The sequence below is a fragment of the Schistocerca serialis genome, chromosome 1 (genome assembly GCF_023864345.2).
Source record: "Schistocerca serialis cubense isolate TAMUIC-IGC-003099 chromosome 1, iqSchSeri2.2, whole genome shotgun sequence".
Classification (NCBI taxonomy): domain Eukaryota; kingdom Metazoa; phylum Arthropoda; class Insecta; order Orthoptera; family Acrididae; genus Schistocerca; species Schistocerca serialis.
Window position 1 is genome coordinate 667,425,868 of NC_064638.1, and position 21,130 is coordinate 667,446,997.

Sequence of the window (21,130 nt, forward strand, 5' to 3'; positions counted from 1 at the left end):
GTTTTGTGAGTAGTGAAATATTTATTTTTTTTGGCCTAGTGCTGATGGAGGTTCTCTAGTTCTTATGGGTAATAGTGTCATCAGTGATATTGTCTACCAAGAGAAGCAGTGAATGCGTGTTTTTCTACTATTTTTCTTTTATCTCTTTCTTTTAGGCACCTGTCTATCATATCTAACCTTTTGTATTTGTAAACTTATCTATTTCAGGGACTTAATATTCTTGTGTCTTATTATATTAGCTCTTTGTTTATCCGCTGCACTGTAACTGTGTTTTGCTATAGAGGCTGCACTGTAGGTAGCGTTCTTTTGTTACCTGCCAGTGTCTTGTAGCAAGGATGAGAACGTCACTGCGTTTCCGCATCATCAACAATCAACTGTTCTGTGATGGTTATGTGCACACTCGTACAAATGAGAACTGAGAACTGAAAATTTAACATTATGAACAGTGTTACATTATTACTAGTGTCAAGGAGGACTGGTACCAGATATCTGTGTACACGTGACAAGCATAAGAAATTTAGTTCGATTATTCGGCTTCTGCATCATCAACAATCATCTGCGCCATGTTCGGTTATGTGCACGCTCGTCCAACTGATATTGTGGACAGATAATCATCAAAAATATTAACTGGCATACACATTTATGACTTAGAATGTAAACAGTGCAACCTGTGATTTTCTTATCGTCTCAGAATATAGTCGTTCATACCAGATGTAGGACAGTGTTGTGTTTGATGTTGAGTGGCTCCCTAACCCACTTGCATATTTAGATACAAAATTTCAGGCAAGCCAGCAGCAGTGTGGAGCAGAACAATACGACCGCCGCGGGAGTATCAGGTACGTGGTGTGGACAGGACGTATGGTCAAGAAGCAAAAAATGAGGTTCCAGTTTATGGGATCCCCGCCGTTAGTACTCTTGGGCACGTTACAGTAAGACAATGCCTCCTTTCCGGTAAATGATGTGATTCATCATGACAGTGATAGTACCTTTGCCTTCAGGAAGAGTGATTAAGGTGGGATCCATCTTAAAGTTGTGGATTCTTCCTCTTTCAAGAGGTTTGCACTATTGGGAGAGACATCTAAGAAAGGAGACTAAGGCCATGCTAGGGGTAGGGAACTTTTAGAAGACACCTAGGGTGGATTTTGGGGTCAGAGAGGTTGGTGATTAAAAAAAAAGTTTCCACTGTGGTAGGCCACCCTGCCTACACCCCCCCCCCCCCCCCCAAGCTTTTTTTTTCCCCTTGTGCACTGTACTCTCTATAGCTCCTCGCTCTATAAAAAGAAAACAGGGAAACTGATTGAGAAGACTTAATGGAAATTTGTCACTCCATAAGAACATTAGAAAATCCTGCAAAAATCTGATCATATTTAAAAGTGAATGAAGGGATTCCACCCATCTACCCAAGCTCTCATGAGTACTTTTGGTTTTGAAACTGAAGACGGACAGTCACAAAATTAAAGTCTGCATTTACAAATGTATTCATATGCAAGGATACTATTATACCGGTGTGAGTGAGCGAGCGAGCGAGCGAGCAAGCAAGCAAGCAAGCGAACGTGCCGTCCCCCCCCCCCCCACTACAATGAAATAAGCATCCCTCATACTGAAGTACAAATTAAGTCTGCTCTTAGTGATCAAGGAACCAGAAAATGCTGTTATGGTTTATATGCAAAAGGATATGACCATTATCCATCATTGTACTTTTCCATTCTGAGCTAGAGCTGTCTTTAGTGACAACTTCCATCCATGTGACATTAAGCCTTAATCTTCCTTTTTGATTTTTTTCTCCTCCATATTTTCACCCATCTTGCTCTGTTTCTTTTTCCTTTAATTTTTCCCCCCCTTTTACAATTTCTGTTTCTCATGTCAAGTTGTTATGTCCAGCACTCTTCACAGAATGTTTGCAACGTTGGAGAGAAGCACTGGTAGAAATGAAGCTGCGAGGATTCTTTGAACCATGCCTAGATGCTTAGTTTGTTATAATATTTCCCACAATTGATCAGGTTCTGTGTTTGCACCCCATCCCAAAAAGTGAAACATCCTGATAGAAGTCAAAATTGGTTCATACATGCTCATAATATAAATGACCAGTGGAATAAAATGAGAAATGAAATACAGGCTGCTGCAGAGGAAGTGATTCGTATGGAACAGAAGGAATGAATGATGAGGCGAAGAGTGTGACAAGACAACAAGAACAAATAATGAAGCATATAAAAACATGCAGGCCAGAAGAATAAGCTTGTTTGTGGATGATAACAGAGAAAAGAGGCCTATAAAAAAACTGATTCTGAGAGAACAGGAGGGAAGTTTTTCAAAAGACAGTTGCAGAATGCTGAATCACTGAATAATGCTAATGAAAGGTAAAAATTCTACAGGGAGATCAATAACCTTAAAAAGGAATTTCAACACAACACAATCTAGATGGAAAAAAATGGTGAACTAATAGCTTCACAGGAAGGAGTGTTATATTTTGGTCAGAGTACCACAAGGAATTATTATAATCAGAATGCTCAAGCATTGGAACTAACTGAAAAGAAGAGGAAAATGGGATGCCCTCAATGCAACAGATTTGGCTAGCATAATCAACAATAAGTCACCTGCCACCTCAGCTTATTAAGTGTGGTGGAGAACATGTGATTAGATACATGGACGCTTCTGACCTCAGATATACAGGGTTATTACAAATGATTGAAGCGATTTCACAGCTCTACAATAACTTTATTATTTTGAGATATGTGCCCCTTTAGTGATTCGGCAGACATCAAGCCGATAATCAAGTTCCTCCCACACTCGGCGCAGCATGTCCCCATCAATGAGTTCGAAAGCATCGTTGATGCGAGCTCGCAGTTCTGCCACATTTCCTGGTAGAGGAGGTTTAAACACTGAATCTTTCACATAACCCCACAGAAAGAAATCGCATGGGGTTAAGTCGGGAGAGCGTGGAGGCCATGACATGAATTGCTGATCATGATCTCCATCACGAACAATCCATCGGTTTTCCAATCTCCTGTTTAAGAAATGCCGAACATCATGATGGAAGTGCAGTGGAGCACCATCCTGTTGAAAGATGAAGTCAGCGCTGTTGGTCTCCAGTTATGGCATGAGCCAATTTTCCAGCATGTCCAGATACATGTGTCCTGTAACGTTTTTTTCGCAGAAGAAAAAGGGGCCATAAACTTTAAACCGTGAGACTGCACAAAACGCGTTAACTTTTGGTGAATTGCGAATTTGCTGCACAAATGCGTGAGGATTCTCTACCGCCCAGATTTGCACATTGTGTCTGTTCACTTCACAATTAAGAAAAAATGTTGCTTCATCACTGAAAACAAGTTTCACATTGAACGCATCCTCTTCCATGAGCTGTTGGAACCGCGCCGAAAATTCAAAGCGTTTGACTTTGTCATCGGGTGTCAGGGCTTGTAGCAATTGTTAACGGTAAGGCTCCTGCTCTAGCCTTTTCCGTAAGATTTTCCAAACCATCGGCTGTGGTATGTTTAGCTCCCTGCTTGCTTTATTCGTCGACTTCCGTGGGCTACGCGTGAAACTTGCCCGCACGCGTTCAACCGTTTATTCGCTCACTGCAGGCCGACCCGTTGATTTCCCCTTACAGAAGCATCCAGAAGCTTTAAACTGCGCATACCATTGCCGAATGGAGTTAGCAGTTGGTGGATCTTTGTTGAACTTCGTCCTGAAGTGTCGTTGCACTGTTATGACTGACTGATGTGAGTGCATTTCAAGCACGACATACGCATTCTCGGCTCCTGTCGCCATTTTGTCTCACTGTGCTCTCAAGCGCTCTGGCGGCAGAAACCAGAAGTGCGGCTTCAGCCGAACAAAACTTTATGAGTTTTTCTACGTATCTGTAGTGTGTCGTGACCATATGTCAATGAATGGAGCTACAGTGAATTTATGAAATCGCTTCAATCATTTGTAATAGCCCTGTATTGACACAAAAGTCATCCGAGAGGATTGAAATATTGGTGTGACATGCACTACATAAGAAAGGGGAGATTCTGGATTGTACAAACTACAGGAGAATTGCGTTATTGAACACTGCATATATTCTCCTCCCTGTTTTGCACCCTCATAAAACCTTTTGCAGAACAAGAAATTGGGAGATATTACATAGGCATTAGATATGGTAAATCAGCTATTGACCAAATATCCACTCTGAGGCAGATATTGGAAAAAAACAAGGGAATACAATATAGAAAAACATCACATATCTGTTGATTTTGAAGGAGTATACGACACCATAAAAAGAAATAAGCTTATTGAAGCAATGAATGAACTGGGTATATCACAACATTTAATATGCCTCATAAGTTTGGCAATGGAAAAAGTAGTACATAAAGTATGGATACAAGGAAAGTTAACGCGAAGTTTTGAAACTGTGGACTGAGACAAGGGGATGCACTCTCACGTATGCTTTTTAACATAGCAATAGAGAAGGTAATAAGAGATGCTGTGCTGAAATCAACAACAGGCACAATATACATTAGAATGGTGCATCAACTGGCCCATGCTGATGATGTGGATATTACTGCAAAAACACAACTAGCTCCTAAAGAAAGATACACGGCACTGGAGGTAGCAGCAATAGAAATGGGACTGGAAGTGAAGATTAATAAAACTAATTGCAAGTTAATAATATGATCAGAACTAAATACAATGACAGACTTTGACCAGGCACAAATAGAATATGTTAGTGAGTTTGTCTATCTGCAAACACTGGTAACACCACAGAATGATATGTTAATATGAAAATAAAACAGTGCATCCATCTAGCTAATAAATGTTACTATGGGCTGGCCCTGCAACTTAAGTGCAGAAACCTGTCCAGATGAACAAAATGTCAGCTGTATGAAACTATAATACATGCAGTATTAACATATGGCTCAGAAATCTGGACACTTGATGCAAGTGTTAAGAGCCAACAGGGCATTCTGAACGAAAGATATTATGCAAACTGTATGGGGCAACTGATGAAGAACGAGCATTGTCCAGATGATATAATTTTGAACTTTACATATTATATCAAGATCTTCAAATCATGAAGTTCATTAAAATAAACCACATGAAATGGGTTGGCCGTGTTTTTCACATGGAACATGTGAACCTGCCAAAAACAGCACTGCTGCAAAACCCAGTGGAACAAAGAAGTTGGGAAAATGAAGACTTCGAAACACACAAGAAGATTTAAAAAATTATTGGTGTCAGAGAATGGAGACTAAAGACACTGGACAGAGACGAATCGAATGGTGTCCTGCAGCAGGTCAAGGACCATCATGCACTGTTGAGCCAGGAAGAAGAAGAAGAAGAAGAAACATTGGTTCATGCAGTATATTAATTACTCGAAAATAGTTTCTATTTTGCAGGAACTAATAAAAAGGACAATGCACTCAAACCTTCCAAAAAGGCATGGTTGGAACCAGTGGATTGGAGCCATATGAATTCAGCTCTGGAACATCATCCCTTACACTATCCTAGGTACAAATTAAAATGTGTGTGTGTGTGTGTGTGTGTGTGTGTGTGTGTGTGTGTGTGTGTGTGTGTAAACAGTCCAGTGTGGTTAGTGGCTTACAGGAGAATGACATATGACACCCAGGTGTGTGAAGAACAGGGAAAAAGAGAAGAACAGGGAAAGAGAGAAGTTAATTTCCCTCTTCTTGTGGCCAGTCTGGAGAGTACTGACTTATTAGTCCCTAACGATTTTTTGACACTATTATTCACTAACTTCAGGTTTCTTATTTATCCTTTCGTATTTCATTGACATGTGAAAAACAATATTCAAATAGAAGCACTTATACACCAGTAACAGATCACAATAGGCCAAATCTATTATCCAGATTATTACTAGTATCACATGCTGCTTCATTACACAAATAAGTTCATCATCATGATAAAACACTTCCACACACATAATTGGAGGAACAGTAATGTATCTATCTTTTGGTTTCATCTGTTTGATATTTACAGGTAAATTATAAATGTCTTAATTATTAAAAACATTGCTGCTTTATTCCATTTCTTTTAACAAAGAAAAAGCTGCAAGTTATACAGTAATATCATAGTTACTGATGATGATGCCAGTAAATTTAAACATGCATTTTACACAGAGATAACATTCCACTACAAATTCACTCATTCTCATTTATATTAGTACTAATAAACTAAAAGAGAAAGTGAAAGATAAATCACTATAGACAGTCAGAAACAGGAAAATGCCAAGGAAAAAATCTATTTTCAAACTAACTTTCGCAAACAGTACTGGCTTATTAACTATTTCACAACTGCACAACTGAAGAAGTAAAACCATGCATGAAGAATAAAAAAAACATACCTTAAGCACTATCACTATGTGTGCTTCAGCATTATTTCAGCTCCTTCAAAAAGCCACCAGATGCAGATGTGAGCCTCAAGCAGTTCTGACACCATTGAAATGATGTGCTGGCAGAATGTGCATAATCAGCAGCTCCACAAAAAGTAATCGTGCTCGAATGTGCAAAACATACACATGAAAGCTACATCCACTATTTCTAACTGTATGGCTCCACACAGCAAGCAAGAAAAAAATATTGCTATTTGCGTACAGCTAATCTTTTCCTGTATTGCAATTCACATGAACAATTTGCTGTAATTACCCTTGTCACAAAAAATATATTATATTGTGCATGTTTGTTGCTACATGAACATAAAGAGAAGTAAACATTGGGAACTTCAATGGACGCATACAGTTACTCCGTACCTGCACACGACTTAATTCCTCTTCATAGCGTCTCAGTCTGTTAACTTCCAACTTCAATGATTCCACTTGGCTTGTCACCTCTTTTAAAGTTTCTGTTTTCTCAGTAACCTCCTGTTCTGTCACAAGCAACTGAAAATGTACATCAACATAAGAGCTTCGTAATGAAGGATAACAAAAATTAGAATCGACTTAAATTATGAGGTCACTTACTAGATGTTTTATCTTTGCCATTTCCTGCGTTTGAAAACCTTCCAGTTGGTCCATATCTTCTTGATATTGATACACTTTCTTCTTGTACTCTATATGGTTCCAGTTAAGAAAACAGCATGAAAATGTTGTGATAGTTAAATAAGCATACACAGAATAAAACGAATAAATCTGTGATCATATAAAACATCAAAATATTACATCACTTTTACTGTACTACTGTTAAAATGGAAGTGGGCAACATCAAAATAACCAATAAAATTTACGTATTATTCACTACTGACTGTAAGGAATGTAATACTATGAACAAACCACATTTGAGAAATAATTAAATGTGATGAGTATAACATAATCACAAGTGGCAAGTCATTATTTGGTGAAACCAACAAACCCTGCTTTTTCTTTTTCTTACTTGTTTGCTTGTTTAGTTTTAGGGCACAAAAATAACTAGGGGTCATATGCCCCCAAATCAGAACCATAGAACATGAAGACAAAAAAGGAGTTAAAAACGACTACACATTGAGCCCAATCAACAGAAGGAGAGACTAAAAACAGGGACTTGGAGAAAGGTCCAAAAAATACGCCATAGAGAAATGGAGGTCCTGAATTAAAGATTAAATGTCCTTCGACATATTGCTACAACAGATAAAAAGCAAAATGTAGTCACCAGCCTGCGCATCGTTCGCTAAGATGGCCGATAACTCTGACAGCAAACATAAATAGAATGTAAATGCCAAAATGTCAAAGACTGAGGGCAATGAGCACAACATGGCAGGGGTGCACCCCTGATCAAGTGGCGATGGCTAAAAAGACAGTGTCCAATACGCGCCCTAGCTAAAAAGATCTCCTCACAGCAAGAGGGCCAAGAGACGGTCATCCAAGCTGCTGGGAGAGGCTTAATTCACCGGAGCTTGTTCCCTTAAAGGGAGGACCAGTGCTGATGCCAAAGTGACACCACCTGCTGACAGACAGCAACACAGAGATCATTAGAAGGGAACGGACAAACTGGTGGGTCAAGATACGAGGACTGTGGCCTTGGCAGCGCTGTAAGTGGCTTCGTTTTCCTTCAGACTGACATTACCAGGAACCCACATGAACTTCACAGTGGCTCCATCATGAGTGAGCAAGTGACAGCTTTCCTGGAGCCATTGCACTGAGAATGGACGGTGTACAGCACACTGATATTCTTGAAGGGCACAGAGAGTCGGAGCAGATGATGCCATTGAAAAGCCTGTGTCGCCTGATGTACTGCATGGCCTGATACAGGGCGAAGAGCTCTGATGTAGATATTGAGCAGTGTTTCAGAAGTCGATACCAAAAATTGTTGGTGCCAATGACGAAGGCACACATGACACCACGGTCAGTCCAAGAGACATCGAGAAAGTGGCATGTAGCGTGAAGTTAAGCTGCCAGAACAAGAGCTGAATGCGAACTCCAGAAGGCAACAGAGAAGAGGAATGTGCCCCATACTGGCAATAAAAGGAGTCATTGAAGGATGAGGCACAGGATGGGTGGCCAGGTATGGCAGACAATTGGCACGTGTACATGCTGAAGAAACAGTCATGGCAGTATGATAGCGGTAGTTCGGCAGCTTCTGCATAAAGACTCTCAGTTGGGCTAGTGTAAAAGGTGCCACTGGCCAAACGGACGCCACAATGGTGGATAGTATTGAGACGATGTAAGAGGGACAGATGTGTAGATGAATAAATGAAACACAAATAGTCTAGTTTCGAACAGACAAGGGACCAGTACAAATGGAGAAGGGTGGTCCGATTCACTCCCCAAGAAGTAACGCTGAGGCCACATGTGACATTGAGGTACAGCAGGTGGCAAGGTAAGACACATGGTACGACCGAGAAAGTTTCCTATTGAACATGAGCCTCAGGAATTTCAGTGAACTAGAAGAGCAACAAGCCCAATATGTAAACACTGTGGAAGAAACCAACAGCGCCACCAGAAATTCATACAAACGGTTTTGTCAGGGGAAAAGTATAAGTCATTGTCAGGGCTCCAACAAGTCCATGGTGAACTGCACTAGATCACAAAATCATCAACGTAAAGGGAGCCGGAAATGCCTGGCGGGAGACAGGCCATAATAGAGTTAATGGTGACAACAAAGAGGATGACGCTCATGACGGAACACCGAGGCACATTGTTTTCCCAGATAAAAATGTCCCACAAGGCAGAGCGCACACTTACATTGAAAACTTGGTCTTTTAAAAATTCTGTAAGGAAACAGGGCATGCGGCCATGGAAGCCCCACGTGTAGAGTGTACGGAGGATACCAGTCCTTGAGCAGGTGTCATAGGCTTTCTCCAAATTGAAAAAATGGCCACAGTATGGTATTTCCAAGGAAAACCATTTATGTCATGGCGTGACAAGATGGTCAACTGCAAAACGGCATGATCAAAACCCACACTGTGCAGTGGTTAGTAAATTGCGGACTCTTAACCACCATACCATCTGGCTACGAATCATACATTCTGCCACCTTGCAAACAAAGCTGATAAGAGAAATGGGGTGATAACTAGAAAGAAGGTGTTTGTCCTTACCAGGCCTAGATATGGGTATGACAGTGGCTTCACGCCAGCATCTTGGAAATATGCTCTCTGCCCAGATGCGTCTGTATGTATGAAGGAGAAAGTGCTTGCCTGCAAGGGAAAGGTTCTGCAACATCTGAATGTGAACATCATCTGGCCCTGGGGTGGAGGATCGGGATGAAGTGAGAGCATGATCTAGCTCCCGCACAGTAAAGGCTGCATTGTCGCACTCAAGATTTTGAGAAGTGAAGGGCATCGCCCGAACTGCCTCCACATGTTTCCAATGGAGGAAGACAGGGCGACTGGGTGGTGCTCGAAATCTCCGTAGAATAGTGGCCCAAGGTGTTGGAGATAGCAATAGGATCCAGACGACATTATCTACTACTGTCAGACCAGAAATTGGGGAATGGACCTTGGTCCCAGATAGCCTTCAGAGATTGGCCCATACGACAAATCTAGCTAGCTTTTTTGCTGTTCCAAAGAACGCACAGCACTATGCACATAACTGTTTACAACAAATGCAATGTGCCATTGTAGGATGATTGTTAAAAATGCAGAGAGCACATCTCTCTGCGCGAACTGCATCGCGGCATGCCTCAGGTCTTCAAGGGACCGGGACATGATGCCGTACAGAGGAAGTGCCAGGAATGGAACATTCTGCAGCAGTAAGGCTAACACTTGTAAGATATTCTACCTAGTCATCACAACTGGGAAACATTCACTGAAGGTCGCCAGGGAGGAGTAAAGCCTCCAGTCGGCCTTAGAAAGCTGCCACTTGGTTGTGCATCTAGGTGGGGCAGGAGTCCGCAGTCTACTCAAGAAGATGGGCAAGCCGGCACTGCAGATAGGAGTCTGAAAGACACTTGGGTGCTCCCATGTTAAGGCAGATGAGGTTAAGTTGATTCAGAAGGTCAGCCAAGAGGGCACCTCTCTGACAGGTTCTGGGGGAGCCCCAAAGGGGATGGTGTGCATTAAAGTCACTGAGCACCAGAAAGGGGTGAGGGAGTTGCCGAATAAGCTGGAGGAAGTCTGCCCGAGTGACACCAAATGACAGAGGAATCTAAACGGCACAAAGGGTGAAGGTGACGTGAGGAAGGAAAATATGGACTGCGACAGCTTGAAGTTGGGTAGTCAGGGAGATGGGCTGACTGAATATCATCCCAGATGAGCAGTGTGACTCCTCCATATGGAGTGTTGTCCTCGGGAGGGGGATGGTGGGCAGGGTTAAAGTGGAGTGGGAAGAAATGAGACAGCTCAAAGTGGACGCTGCAATTCAAAGGGCAGCCGTAAGTCCTCTTTGCTGGATGAAGGCCGCAATTGTCCCATTGAGGGAGAGACATGACGAGGAAAGGGGAGGAGGGAAAAAAATGAAGGGTCATCTTGATGGCTGCCAAGTTCCAGTCTTCAAAGACACAGTGCTACAGTGCGCAGGAGGCTGGAAGATCCTGCTCCACGATATTTACAGAGGCGTCAGCATTCTACTTCTGTCAGTTTGCAGAGTCCAGGGCACAAAAATGGTTGGCGGTGCACACCAGTGTCAGAGAGGTCGGCTGGGAAAGGGATCAATGTGGTGACACCATCGAAGAGACTCCCAAGTCGGTGAAGGAGAAGACCATATGCCTTTACTAGATTTCTTGGAGCCTTTCTGATTGGTAGAGGAAGACTCAGATATTTGTTGGCTGGAGGAATGTGAGAAGTCTTTGTGGGAGTATTTCTTCTGTCATTTCCAGCCTGCCGAATGTGTTGTAGGTGACTTTGCCCTGCGCGGCAAAAGTTTGGTGGCTTGTTGCACAGCTGGAGGAGGGGACAGGGATGCTACCATGACACTGGGCAATTTTAAAACTGCATTGCAGAATTCAAGGTCACACGTCTGCATGGCCATGTCCCTCCTGATGATGATGATTATGATGATGATGATGATGATGATGATGACGACGACGACGAATGGTTTGTGGGGCTCACAGCTGCGCGGTCATGAGCGCCCATGCGAAGTCCCAGTTTTTTTTTACAGTCACGAATGATGATGGTGATGAATGACGAGAACAACACAAACACCCAGTCTCCAGGCAAGGAAAATACCCAACCCAGTTGGGAATCGAACCCGGGACCCTGCGATCCAGAGGCAGCAACGCTAGTCACTAGACCACGAGCTGCGGACATGTCCCTCATGGAGTGAGATATAGCAGGAACAGTACTTTTAAGTGCCAGATGGTAGAACGCAGAATTTCCAACTAGCCAACAACTTGCGAGCAAGCAGATAAGGCACTTTCTCCTTCACTCAGATCTCCTGGATGGCCCACTCATCGAGATACACGAGACAATTTCACAAGGAGGCAGCATGGTCTCCATTGCAATTGATACAGTGGGAAGGAGGAGGCGGACAATAGCTCTCATGAGCATCCCTACCACAGGTCACACATTTGGCCAGGTATTGACAGGACATTCCTCTGTGATTTTAATGATGACACTGGTAGCAGCGCATTGTAGTTAGGATGTACGGTCAGATTGTGAAAACTTCATAGCCTGCTTTGATCTTTGATAGAAACACAACTCTGTCAAAAGTGGGAAAAGGAGTAGGTGTGCGCACTAAGGATGCATCTACCTTTTTCTTCACCCAATGAACTGCAATGACACCCTGAACAGAGAGTTATGTTTGGATTTCTGTCTTAGTCAGACCATTGAGCAGCCTAGTGTAAATAGCACCATGTGAAGAATTCAACATTCGATAAGCCTCAACATGAACAAGATAGCTGTGGAGAAGTGAAGCTGCAAGCAGTTTTTGTGCTTGAGAATCAGAAGCAGTCTCCAAAGACAAAGTGCCACTGCATATACGAGAGCAGGATTTCACCAGCCGACAACTGCATCAACACGTTTACCAAGCAAAGTACTGACCATCTTTAGTGACCATCTTCAGTACGTGAAACCAAGAGGAACTGTGGTGCAGCTGGGAGGGTCTTTGAACCATTAGCCTCACTGCATTTGTTTAGTAGACGTTGACTGTGAAGATGATTGGCTCACAGAGAAAACATCTCCCATGATTGCCAGCTTCTCCGATGGTGAGCTTCTTCCAACTGGGGCCGCCTCCTCAGAGCGGGACGCACACCCGCCTTATGTGATTGTTCACCCATCAGGCCACACCTGACAGAAGGACCAATTGGCAATTTGAAAAGGTAGCAGCTCAGGCACTCACCCACCCCTGGGGTTCGCCTGTACAAGGGGGTATGTGTGAACTCTACCTGTTGACCCAGGGCTGGGAATTACACATTACCCAGTCACCTGTTACACTTCAGACACATGGGCCAGCCTTCAGGAATGTACAAGGAGGAAGAAGAAAAAGAAGAATCTCAAATGCCGAAGCGGAGGGAGGACTGGAGAAGGGGAAAGAGGAAAGGAAAAAGGAATGAAAAACAGTGGAGAGACTGTTGTGATATCGGCCAGTGAAAATGCAGAATACATTTCCTAAAACATCCCAGACATGTTTTCCAAGGGGGGAGGGGGGGGGGGGGGGGAGCAAGAAGACAGACATGCAGTATGGAAGGAAAAAGATGCTGCAAAGGCTGGGGCCCTGTGGTAACCAAGCACGAACCTGCCAAAGAGTGGTAAGACCCCTGAGGCATCTCTTTCTCTCTCTCTCTCTCCTATTTTTATGGGGGAAATGGGATTTGGCAGGGGGGGGGGGGAGGGGAGGAGGAAGGAGATGTTATTCAATGGTGACAGGCCAGATGAATGTTTAGGACACACAAGAAACAGCATCAACTACACAAAGGAAGTATCTATGACATTATTCACATGCGGATGATCACTATCACACAGGGACAGAATGCTACACTGAAAATAGATTACACTTTACACGTCATAGGTTCCCTGATGTAATGGTCATTATTGAAAATATTGGAAAATCTGAACAGCAAAGATCACTTCTTATACACCTGCGTACCCACAGCTTTATGTCCACTGTTTGTGTCATAAAGCTTTTGAATGACACTGATACTCCTTAATGCACCATAATTTTAATATATTCATTTTTCACCAGCTTTGACTCCATATGGTACTGTTTTGCACAGCAACTGCGTATTATTATAAGAAATGACAGAAGCACAACAATCTGTTGCAATCTTCTTTTTTTTCTGTTGCATACCCAGGCATCAGCTGTAAATAGCCATCTTTAGTGCATTTGAGTGAGTTATAATTCAACAGACTCCCAGCAGTACATCATGATAAGAATACTTCATTGGTACAAAGGCTTACTTTTTCTTTTTTCCCCTCTAGGACTAGTAGTTTCTGTACTGCAGGGCATGAAAAAATCTGCAGATAATTAAAAATAATATTTTAAGAATATAAAATTTGATGTCAAATGAAACGGGTTAAGAACAAATATTAACTATGTATACCACATCTAACAAGAGTTCCCAAGTGGTGGGATCAACTTTTTGAAACCATCTGTACAGTATTGCACATTGTGACCCCAAAAATCACTCCCTGCAGCCATTCATCCTGGTGGGCCCTCGTTTCAAGTAACCGACAAAAAAAGTGCTCAATACCACTAAACAAAAATAGGTTGTGTGGTGTAATGAGTAAGGTAAGGCCTTAATGTGCGGGGGGATTGTGCATTCGAGTCGCATTGGGTGACTTACATCTTTTAAATTTTCTAAATCTTAATTGAAATTACTTTGATCACTATTTTTATTCAATTAATTGGTTTAACTGTAATTTTTTATTTCTAGTCCTTTGTGGCAACATTTTAATCATCATATGATTCTTTTAATTCATTCTCATTTTTTCTTTATAGCATTCTTTTTCCATTCGGTACTTTTATGATGTGAATTTAACTATATTTGTCTATTATAATACTCAAATATCTGAATATGCCAATCTAACGGTTAAAAAGCAATCTATTTATACTGACTGTGAAAAAGGTGTCGAGATTTTTTTTTTTTTTTTTTTGTTAAAAGATATGCATTTTTATGGTACTCGTCATAGAAACATTTAAAGCATTAATAGTTGAATTCCTATTGCACTATGGACAACATGACACAGATAACAATTCAAATGAAAGAAGGGATTATAAGCAGAGATGGGAAAAAACATTTTATTTTGTGTCCATAATCGGTGTATTTTTTGCCAAATTTGGTGCTATTTTTTCAATGGTATTTTTGCAAAATAGGTTGAATTTTTCATCAAATTTGGTGTTTCTTTACCAAATTCGTTGACCTTTTTTTTCCAAATACAATGTTTTTTATCTTGCCAAATTCGGTGTTGTTCTTTCACCATATTTGGTGTTTTTTGCCAAATTGTTCGTTATTTTTTGTAAATTTGGTTTCTTTCTTCCAAATTTGACATGATTTTCTTGCAAAACTTGGTGTTTTTTTGCCAAATGCTGTAATATTTTTTGCCAAATTCAGTGGTGGTTTTCTCCCAATTTGTCGTCATTTGTTGCCAAATTTGGTGTTACTTTTTATTAAATTTGAAGAGCCAAATTTCTCGTTTTTCTTTTTACAAAATTCAATATTTTTTTCTAAAATCAGTGATTTTTTGTCAAATTTGGTGTTGGTATTGGCCAAATTTGATGGTATTTTCATTGTCACATCAAAGTTTATTACTTGGGAAATTAACCATTATCTTCAAAATTATACACGAACCTCAGCCTTAAGGAGAGTAGAAGACAAAATGCAATTTTAATTTGCAGTAGCTGTCAATTATTATCAGTTATGATTATTAGTGAACTGCCATCCTCAGAATTATGACTTTTTCAAATGGTAAAATTTGAAATTTCACTGTATCTCTTAAAAATTGCCAAATTCACTATAATTTGACACTTTAGCATTTTTTTTGTTTTATCTTTTTTGCAAAATTTTCTTGTCAAGAATTGTAAGTAATATGAATCTCAATCAAAATAAGGAAGAGAAATAATGAATGCAATAACATGGATCAAAAAATATGATGATAAAAAGAAAGAAATTTAATTGAAATTAATACATAAGATGAATTAAAAACACATGCAAAAATATTTCAAGTGAAAAAGGACGACAGGAAGAAAAGTGAGAGCAAATAAAGTAAGTACAGTTATTAAAATGATGCAACAAAGGAATAGAAATAAATTACATTTAATGCAATTAATTGAAGAAAAGTAATGATCAGTCATTTTGATAAAAATTTAAAAATAAAAGGAATAATAAAAAAATTTGAAAAATCTGACCACATCGGAACCCATGACCTCCTGCGTGTGAAGGCCTCATTACCCAATGAAACCACTCAATGTGACAATAATTTTTTAATGCTATTAAGTGTCATGAAAAATGAAATTTATTTTCATCAATTTCTCGCAAACAAGGATCCATCAGAGTGAATTGATGTAGGGTGTTATACCTGGGACCTTAATATTCATCACTGCATAGACATGTGCAAAAAGTCGATCCTACTGCTGGGAACTACTACTCACAAATGAAGAAAAAAGGGGTGGGGAGGGGTGAGGTGGGCTGGTTGACGGAGTGTGAAGGAAGGTCATCTCGAGATTGTAGTCATGCACTTCACTCCTTCACAGCTCTGCAAACTGGAATGCTAACAAGTGGAGTCCCCACTCTCTCTGCCTAACTTCACTACCAAAAGCAATTACAGGGTGTTTGACAAAACTATCAACCTTTCCACACTTCACCCAGTGAACCATTGGCAAAGCAGTGCACAGACATGTCCAGGGGATGTTTCCTTTTCACAAAGTACTTTGACACTACATGAAATACAGATATGAGTTACTAATAACACTAAGGCAAGAAAAACATATGGACAGGCCCTACATAAATCTCTGCACACTGTTCTACATTTGCTAGTGGAGAAATCGATTCTTAAGTCATCTAGGAGTAGTTGTGTTCTTCACTGAACTCATAATTATATAGCGGAGTTCATTTCAATTTATTGAATGCATACTAATTTTCAATTATGTGAAGATTTATGTAATGTGCATTCCTGTGAACAACCTATGTAATGTTGGTTGGAAAGGAGTAGATTGGTAAATGTGGCACCGTGCTGGTGTTTATCATTGACTGCACACTGTAAAGTCATGCAAATGTTGCAACCATTTGATGGTGAATTAATGAATGACCAGGAAGTTAATGCACTTCTCTCACCATTAATTGTGTTATGGGAGGCTGCATATATCTTTTTCACTCAGGAATCACTAGCATAATTAGAATAGGCTGCACTGAATGGAGCCAGTACCACACATATACAGCACATCTTCCAAGATATCATGTTGAAGTTTAACGGCAATCTGGCGTATGCACTGCTTTACTGAGGCTGAAATATCTGATGTTCTATAACACCTTGGTGACCTATTTCTGTTGGAGAGGGAGCCAATTTAAGCCTCTGGGCCTTTTCAGATGTTGGGAGAGGCGAGGCTGAGGTAATGCACTTGATACCCTTCATGCTCTGAGAATTATTCAAACCACTGGTAGCGGAGACAATGAAATCTTCATTATTGAATACATACTGACAGCATGTTGCACTTCAAAGTAGTAGACAAATGACAGCATTGGCAGCTGAACTTTGTAACATAATAGTTCACTTAATAAGTGCCGATAAGTACACGACAAACTAAAAATAACCCCACTATACAAACATGAGCAGGGTGAAGTTATTTTGTCTGCTCACATAAGAGAACTGGACAGGAGATACTGGGGACGTATAGTCAGTCTCTAAATAGATAAGCGAGCAGCGCTCATGGCAAGGGTATGCACTTTTCCTGGAAAAACACCACAACTGCAGGATGACTAAGAATCGATTTCTCCTACAGCGGTGTAGAACAATGTGCAGAGATTTGCACAGAATTTGTCTATGTATGTTTTTTGTGTTAGTATTACTAGTAACTCATATTTGTATTCTACATAATGTTAGGAAACTATGTGGAAAATAAATACCCACTAGTCATGCTCGGGCACTGTATTGCCAGTGATTCATAAGGGTAACTGTGGATAGGTCAGTAGAACTTTGTAAAACACCTTGTAGTTGCTTCTCGTGATGTAATATGACAGAGAGAACGGGAACACTCCTCTTGGCTCTTTCTGTTTGCAGACCTTTGGAAGAGGGAATTGCATGACCTAGCCTACCTTCCCTCATGCTTCTTCCCTCGACCCTCTCCCCCATTACCCCTGAAAACCATTTATACCTCAATACAGTCCTGCTGCCCTTGGATGTTGTACTCATATTTAACATTTGTTCTTAACCTATTTCATTTAACAATGATTTTATACTATTTTTAATAATTTGCTATTTATCCATCCTGCACAACACAGAAGCTCCTAGTCCAGAGGAAAAATGAATAGGATCTTTTTTGTAGGAAATTTAACCCTCCATTAATTGCATTGACTACAAGTACAGCCTCTGTGAACACTAATTCCTGCCTTCCAGCTCTAGAAAGGCACATGCATGTGTCCGACCTAGCAGCTTCCTGCAGAAAGACGGGTTGAGGTTTAAGCCATTATAGGTCTGATCTCCAGTGAGCAAATTTATTTTTTTGAAGTGGTTTATTCCTACATTCCACACATTTAACTTGTCCCTCTTTGGGTTGCACCTGACAGGGAATTAATACAGTTTAATTTTGTACTGGGAAACATTTTCACTAGAGGTGGCAAGTTTCAATTTACCCACGAAAAATGTAAAAAAGTAACCCCTATAATCACATTCCAACAGTAAGTACTTTTAGTATGTTGTCTGTGGCACTTCTTCCTAATGTTGCACAAAAGTTTGTGATTACATAAATCTTTTCCCCTAATTTTCCTTTGTTGGCTGGACAACAGAGATGTATCAGTACTCTGCATTTCATCTATGGTATATACGCTACACCTTTGTTCGAATGTTCTGCAAGTTTAGGATAGTTTGCATTGTGAAGATCCTTTATCCTCGCCGTAGCACTTTCTAGGCTTACCATTTAGTTTCACCGCATATTGAGTATTCATAATTAAGCAGCGAAAGCTGGTCAAGCTCTATCCAGAAAAAAAAAAAAATTACCTTCATCTGCTGACAATGGTGGTTGTTGTTGTTGTTGTTGTTGTGTTGGGTGTGTACTGGGCACAATATTTGAGTCATTCAATTGGTCAGCAGTGTTCTTGAGATACAGACGCGTGCGTTGCCATATAATAAGGGTAGAATTACATCCATCTCAAGAATGTTTTCCTTCTGATTATTCACGTTGTGTTTCCACTGTATCTGAAGTTACAGTATCAAGATGTTCGTTGTGTGTTGTGAGATACAGAATTTTTCCTAAACAAAGCATAGTCTGAAGTGGTTTCTGAATAAGAAAATTTTAACAATAAATAATAAATTTTATGTTCTGTCATTAATTGTTATCAAACAAACGAAAATCCAAAATCTTGTCATTAATTGTTATCAGCTGCTTCCTTCACAGTTCATTCCATAACACGCTATTGAAGGAATACATATGAGTGGCCAATTACAGAAAGGCATATGGAGTAATTTAGCAGTGTCAGTAGCATTATCACGGCAGTGTTACTTTACTCCTCTCCACATCTGTCTCCAATTGCACATTCACACATATTCCTTCAACAGCATATTATGAAATGACATACATTTACATACATATTCCACAAGTCACTCTTTGCCTTGTGCCACTACAAGTCATTTACTTCCCTTTTCCATGCACAAATGGAGAAAGAGAGAAGTAACTGTCAGTATGCCTCCATACTAGCTCTAATTTCTCCTACCTTTGTGTCCTTACACAAAATGTATGTTGGTAACAGTAGAAACATTCTGCGGACAGCTTCAAATGCCAGTTCTCTAAAATTTCTTAACAGTGTTTCATGAAAAGAATGTTGTCTTTCCTCCAGCCATTCCTATTTAACTTCATAATACTCATCTGTTGACTGACCTTACAGGTAACAAATCTAGCAGCACACCTTTTAATTGCTTTGAGGTCATTCTTTAATCCGACCTGGTAAGGATCCAAAACACTCTAGCAAAACTCAGAAACATAGCACACAAGTGTTCTGTTTTCCTAAAATTCTCACAACAAACCGAATTCTACCATCCGCCTTCCCTCCTACAGCCCTTAAGAGTTCATTCAATTTCATTTTGGTATGCAATGTTACACCCAGATATTTAATTGACAGGCCTGTGTCAAGCAGCACACTACTAATGCTGTACTGTAACATCACAGGATTGTTTTTCTATCCATATGAACTGACATGCATTTAGAGCAAGCTGCCGTTCACCAACCATCAACAAATTCTGTCCAAGTCCCCTTGTATCCTCCTACTGCCATTCAATGATGACACCTTGTCACATCATCATCAGCAAACAGCCACAGACTGCTGCTCATCCTGCCTGTCTAATCAATTATGTAACTAGAATGAGATTTTCACTCTGCAGCGGAGTGTGCGCTGATATGAAACTTCCTGGCAGATTAAAACTGTGTGCCCGACCGAGACTCGAACTCGGGACCTGTTCGAGTTCGAGTCTCGGTCGGGCACACAGTTTTAATCTGCCAGGAAGTTTCAATTATGTAACTGATACCAGTTAAAATGATGGAACACAAAATCTATTACTTACAGTTTCAGTTGTTCCTTCCTCAAAAACTACTTGCATCTACACTTCGATTAAGAAAAATCCGATATGGAACAACATATATTTAGGATCGTAAGACAAACTTTGGATATAATGTAAACACAGCTTGAATAATCAGACTGCACATATTCTCAAGATTAATGCAATTTTAACCCTGTTACACTGGAACACACATTTAAATGTGTCTGTAGCTCAAGAACACTGTTGACTAACTGCAAGATTCAAACATTATGCCCATTGCACATACGACATGGCAACAATAATAATTCACAAAATCACAGTTAGCAGGAAAAGATAATTTTTCACTGCCTGCTGCGGCTTAACCAGCAGGTGCCGCGTGGCTAATGATAGCCAGTATACAGACAACTAAATAACAGGCTTAGGAAATATTGAGAAGTAGTAAATATTACAAAATGTGAGGATATAGAATCCTCACAGTATGTCTACTTCATGATGGTGTAATTTCTGGATTCAATAGCACTGCGATTGAGAACATTCAGGTAACATGCTTTTGAATATTTGTATTAACTTGGCATACAAAACAAACAACACTGATTGTTAAAAAAAAGTCATTCATCAGCAGTAAAGAATACATACCTTCAGCCACTTTTAAGGCTTCCTCCAAACTAAGTTTCTGTTTCACTACTTCTCTTTTTTCTTCTTCCAAAACAATTTTTTCTTTCTCTAACAATTCCAATGATCTTTTCCATTCATTTTCTTTGGTTTCCATTTCTTTCTTCCATTCTTCCTCCTGCCTTTCCATTTGTCTTTTCCATTCCTCTTCTCGCTTCTGCATTGCTCTTTTCCAGTCATCTTCTCTTTTCTCAAGACGTTTTATCTCTTTCATGCTTAAAACCTGCCAAATAAAAGCACGGAAGCAAGCATAAATCATTTTGAACTTGATTGTTTGGAACTATCAACAACAGCAAACCACTGTGACACCAGCAAGACAATAAATTGGATCTTATTACCAGCACAGATAATTTAAGTGTGTGTAAGTGGGGAGGGGAGCACATCCACACATTCATAGACAGCTTTGGAGAAAGCTGAAGAGATTCACATTAAA

The 21,130-nt window shown here is 40.4% G+C and overlaps 1 protein-coding gene across 2 annotated transcripts in view; it reads right to left on the reverse strand.

Moving 5' to 3' along the window:
• The window catches only part of LOC126479837 (golgin subfamily A member 1), a 130,670-nt gene that overhangs the window by 107,112 nt on the left and 2,428 nt on the right, over positions 1-21,130 (reverse strand). For both annotated transcript variants that reach the window (XM_050103819.1, XM_050103818.1), the window contains exons 2-4: positions 20,662-20,920; positions 6,956-7,044; positions 6,746-6,874 (exon numbers count right to left, since the gene is read on the reverse strand). In XM_050103819.1, the coding sequence (XP_049959776.1) occupies positions 6,746-6,874; positions 6,956-7,044; positions 20,662-20,920 (477 nt within the window). The remainder of the gene's footprint in view (positions 1-6,745; positions 6,875-6,955; positions 7,045-20,661; positions 20,921-21,130) is intronic.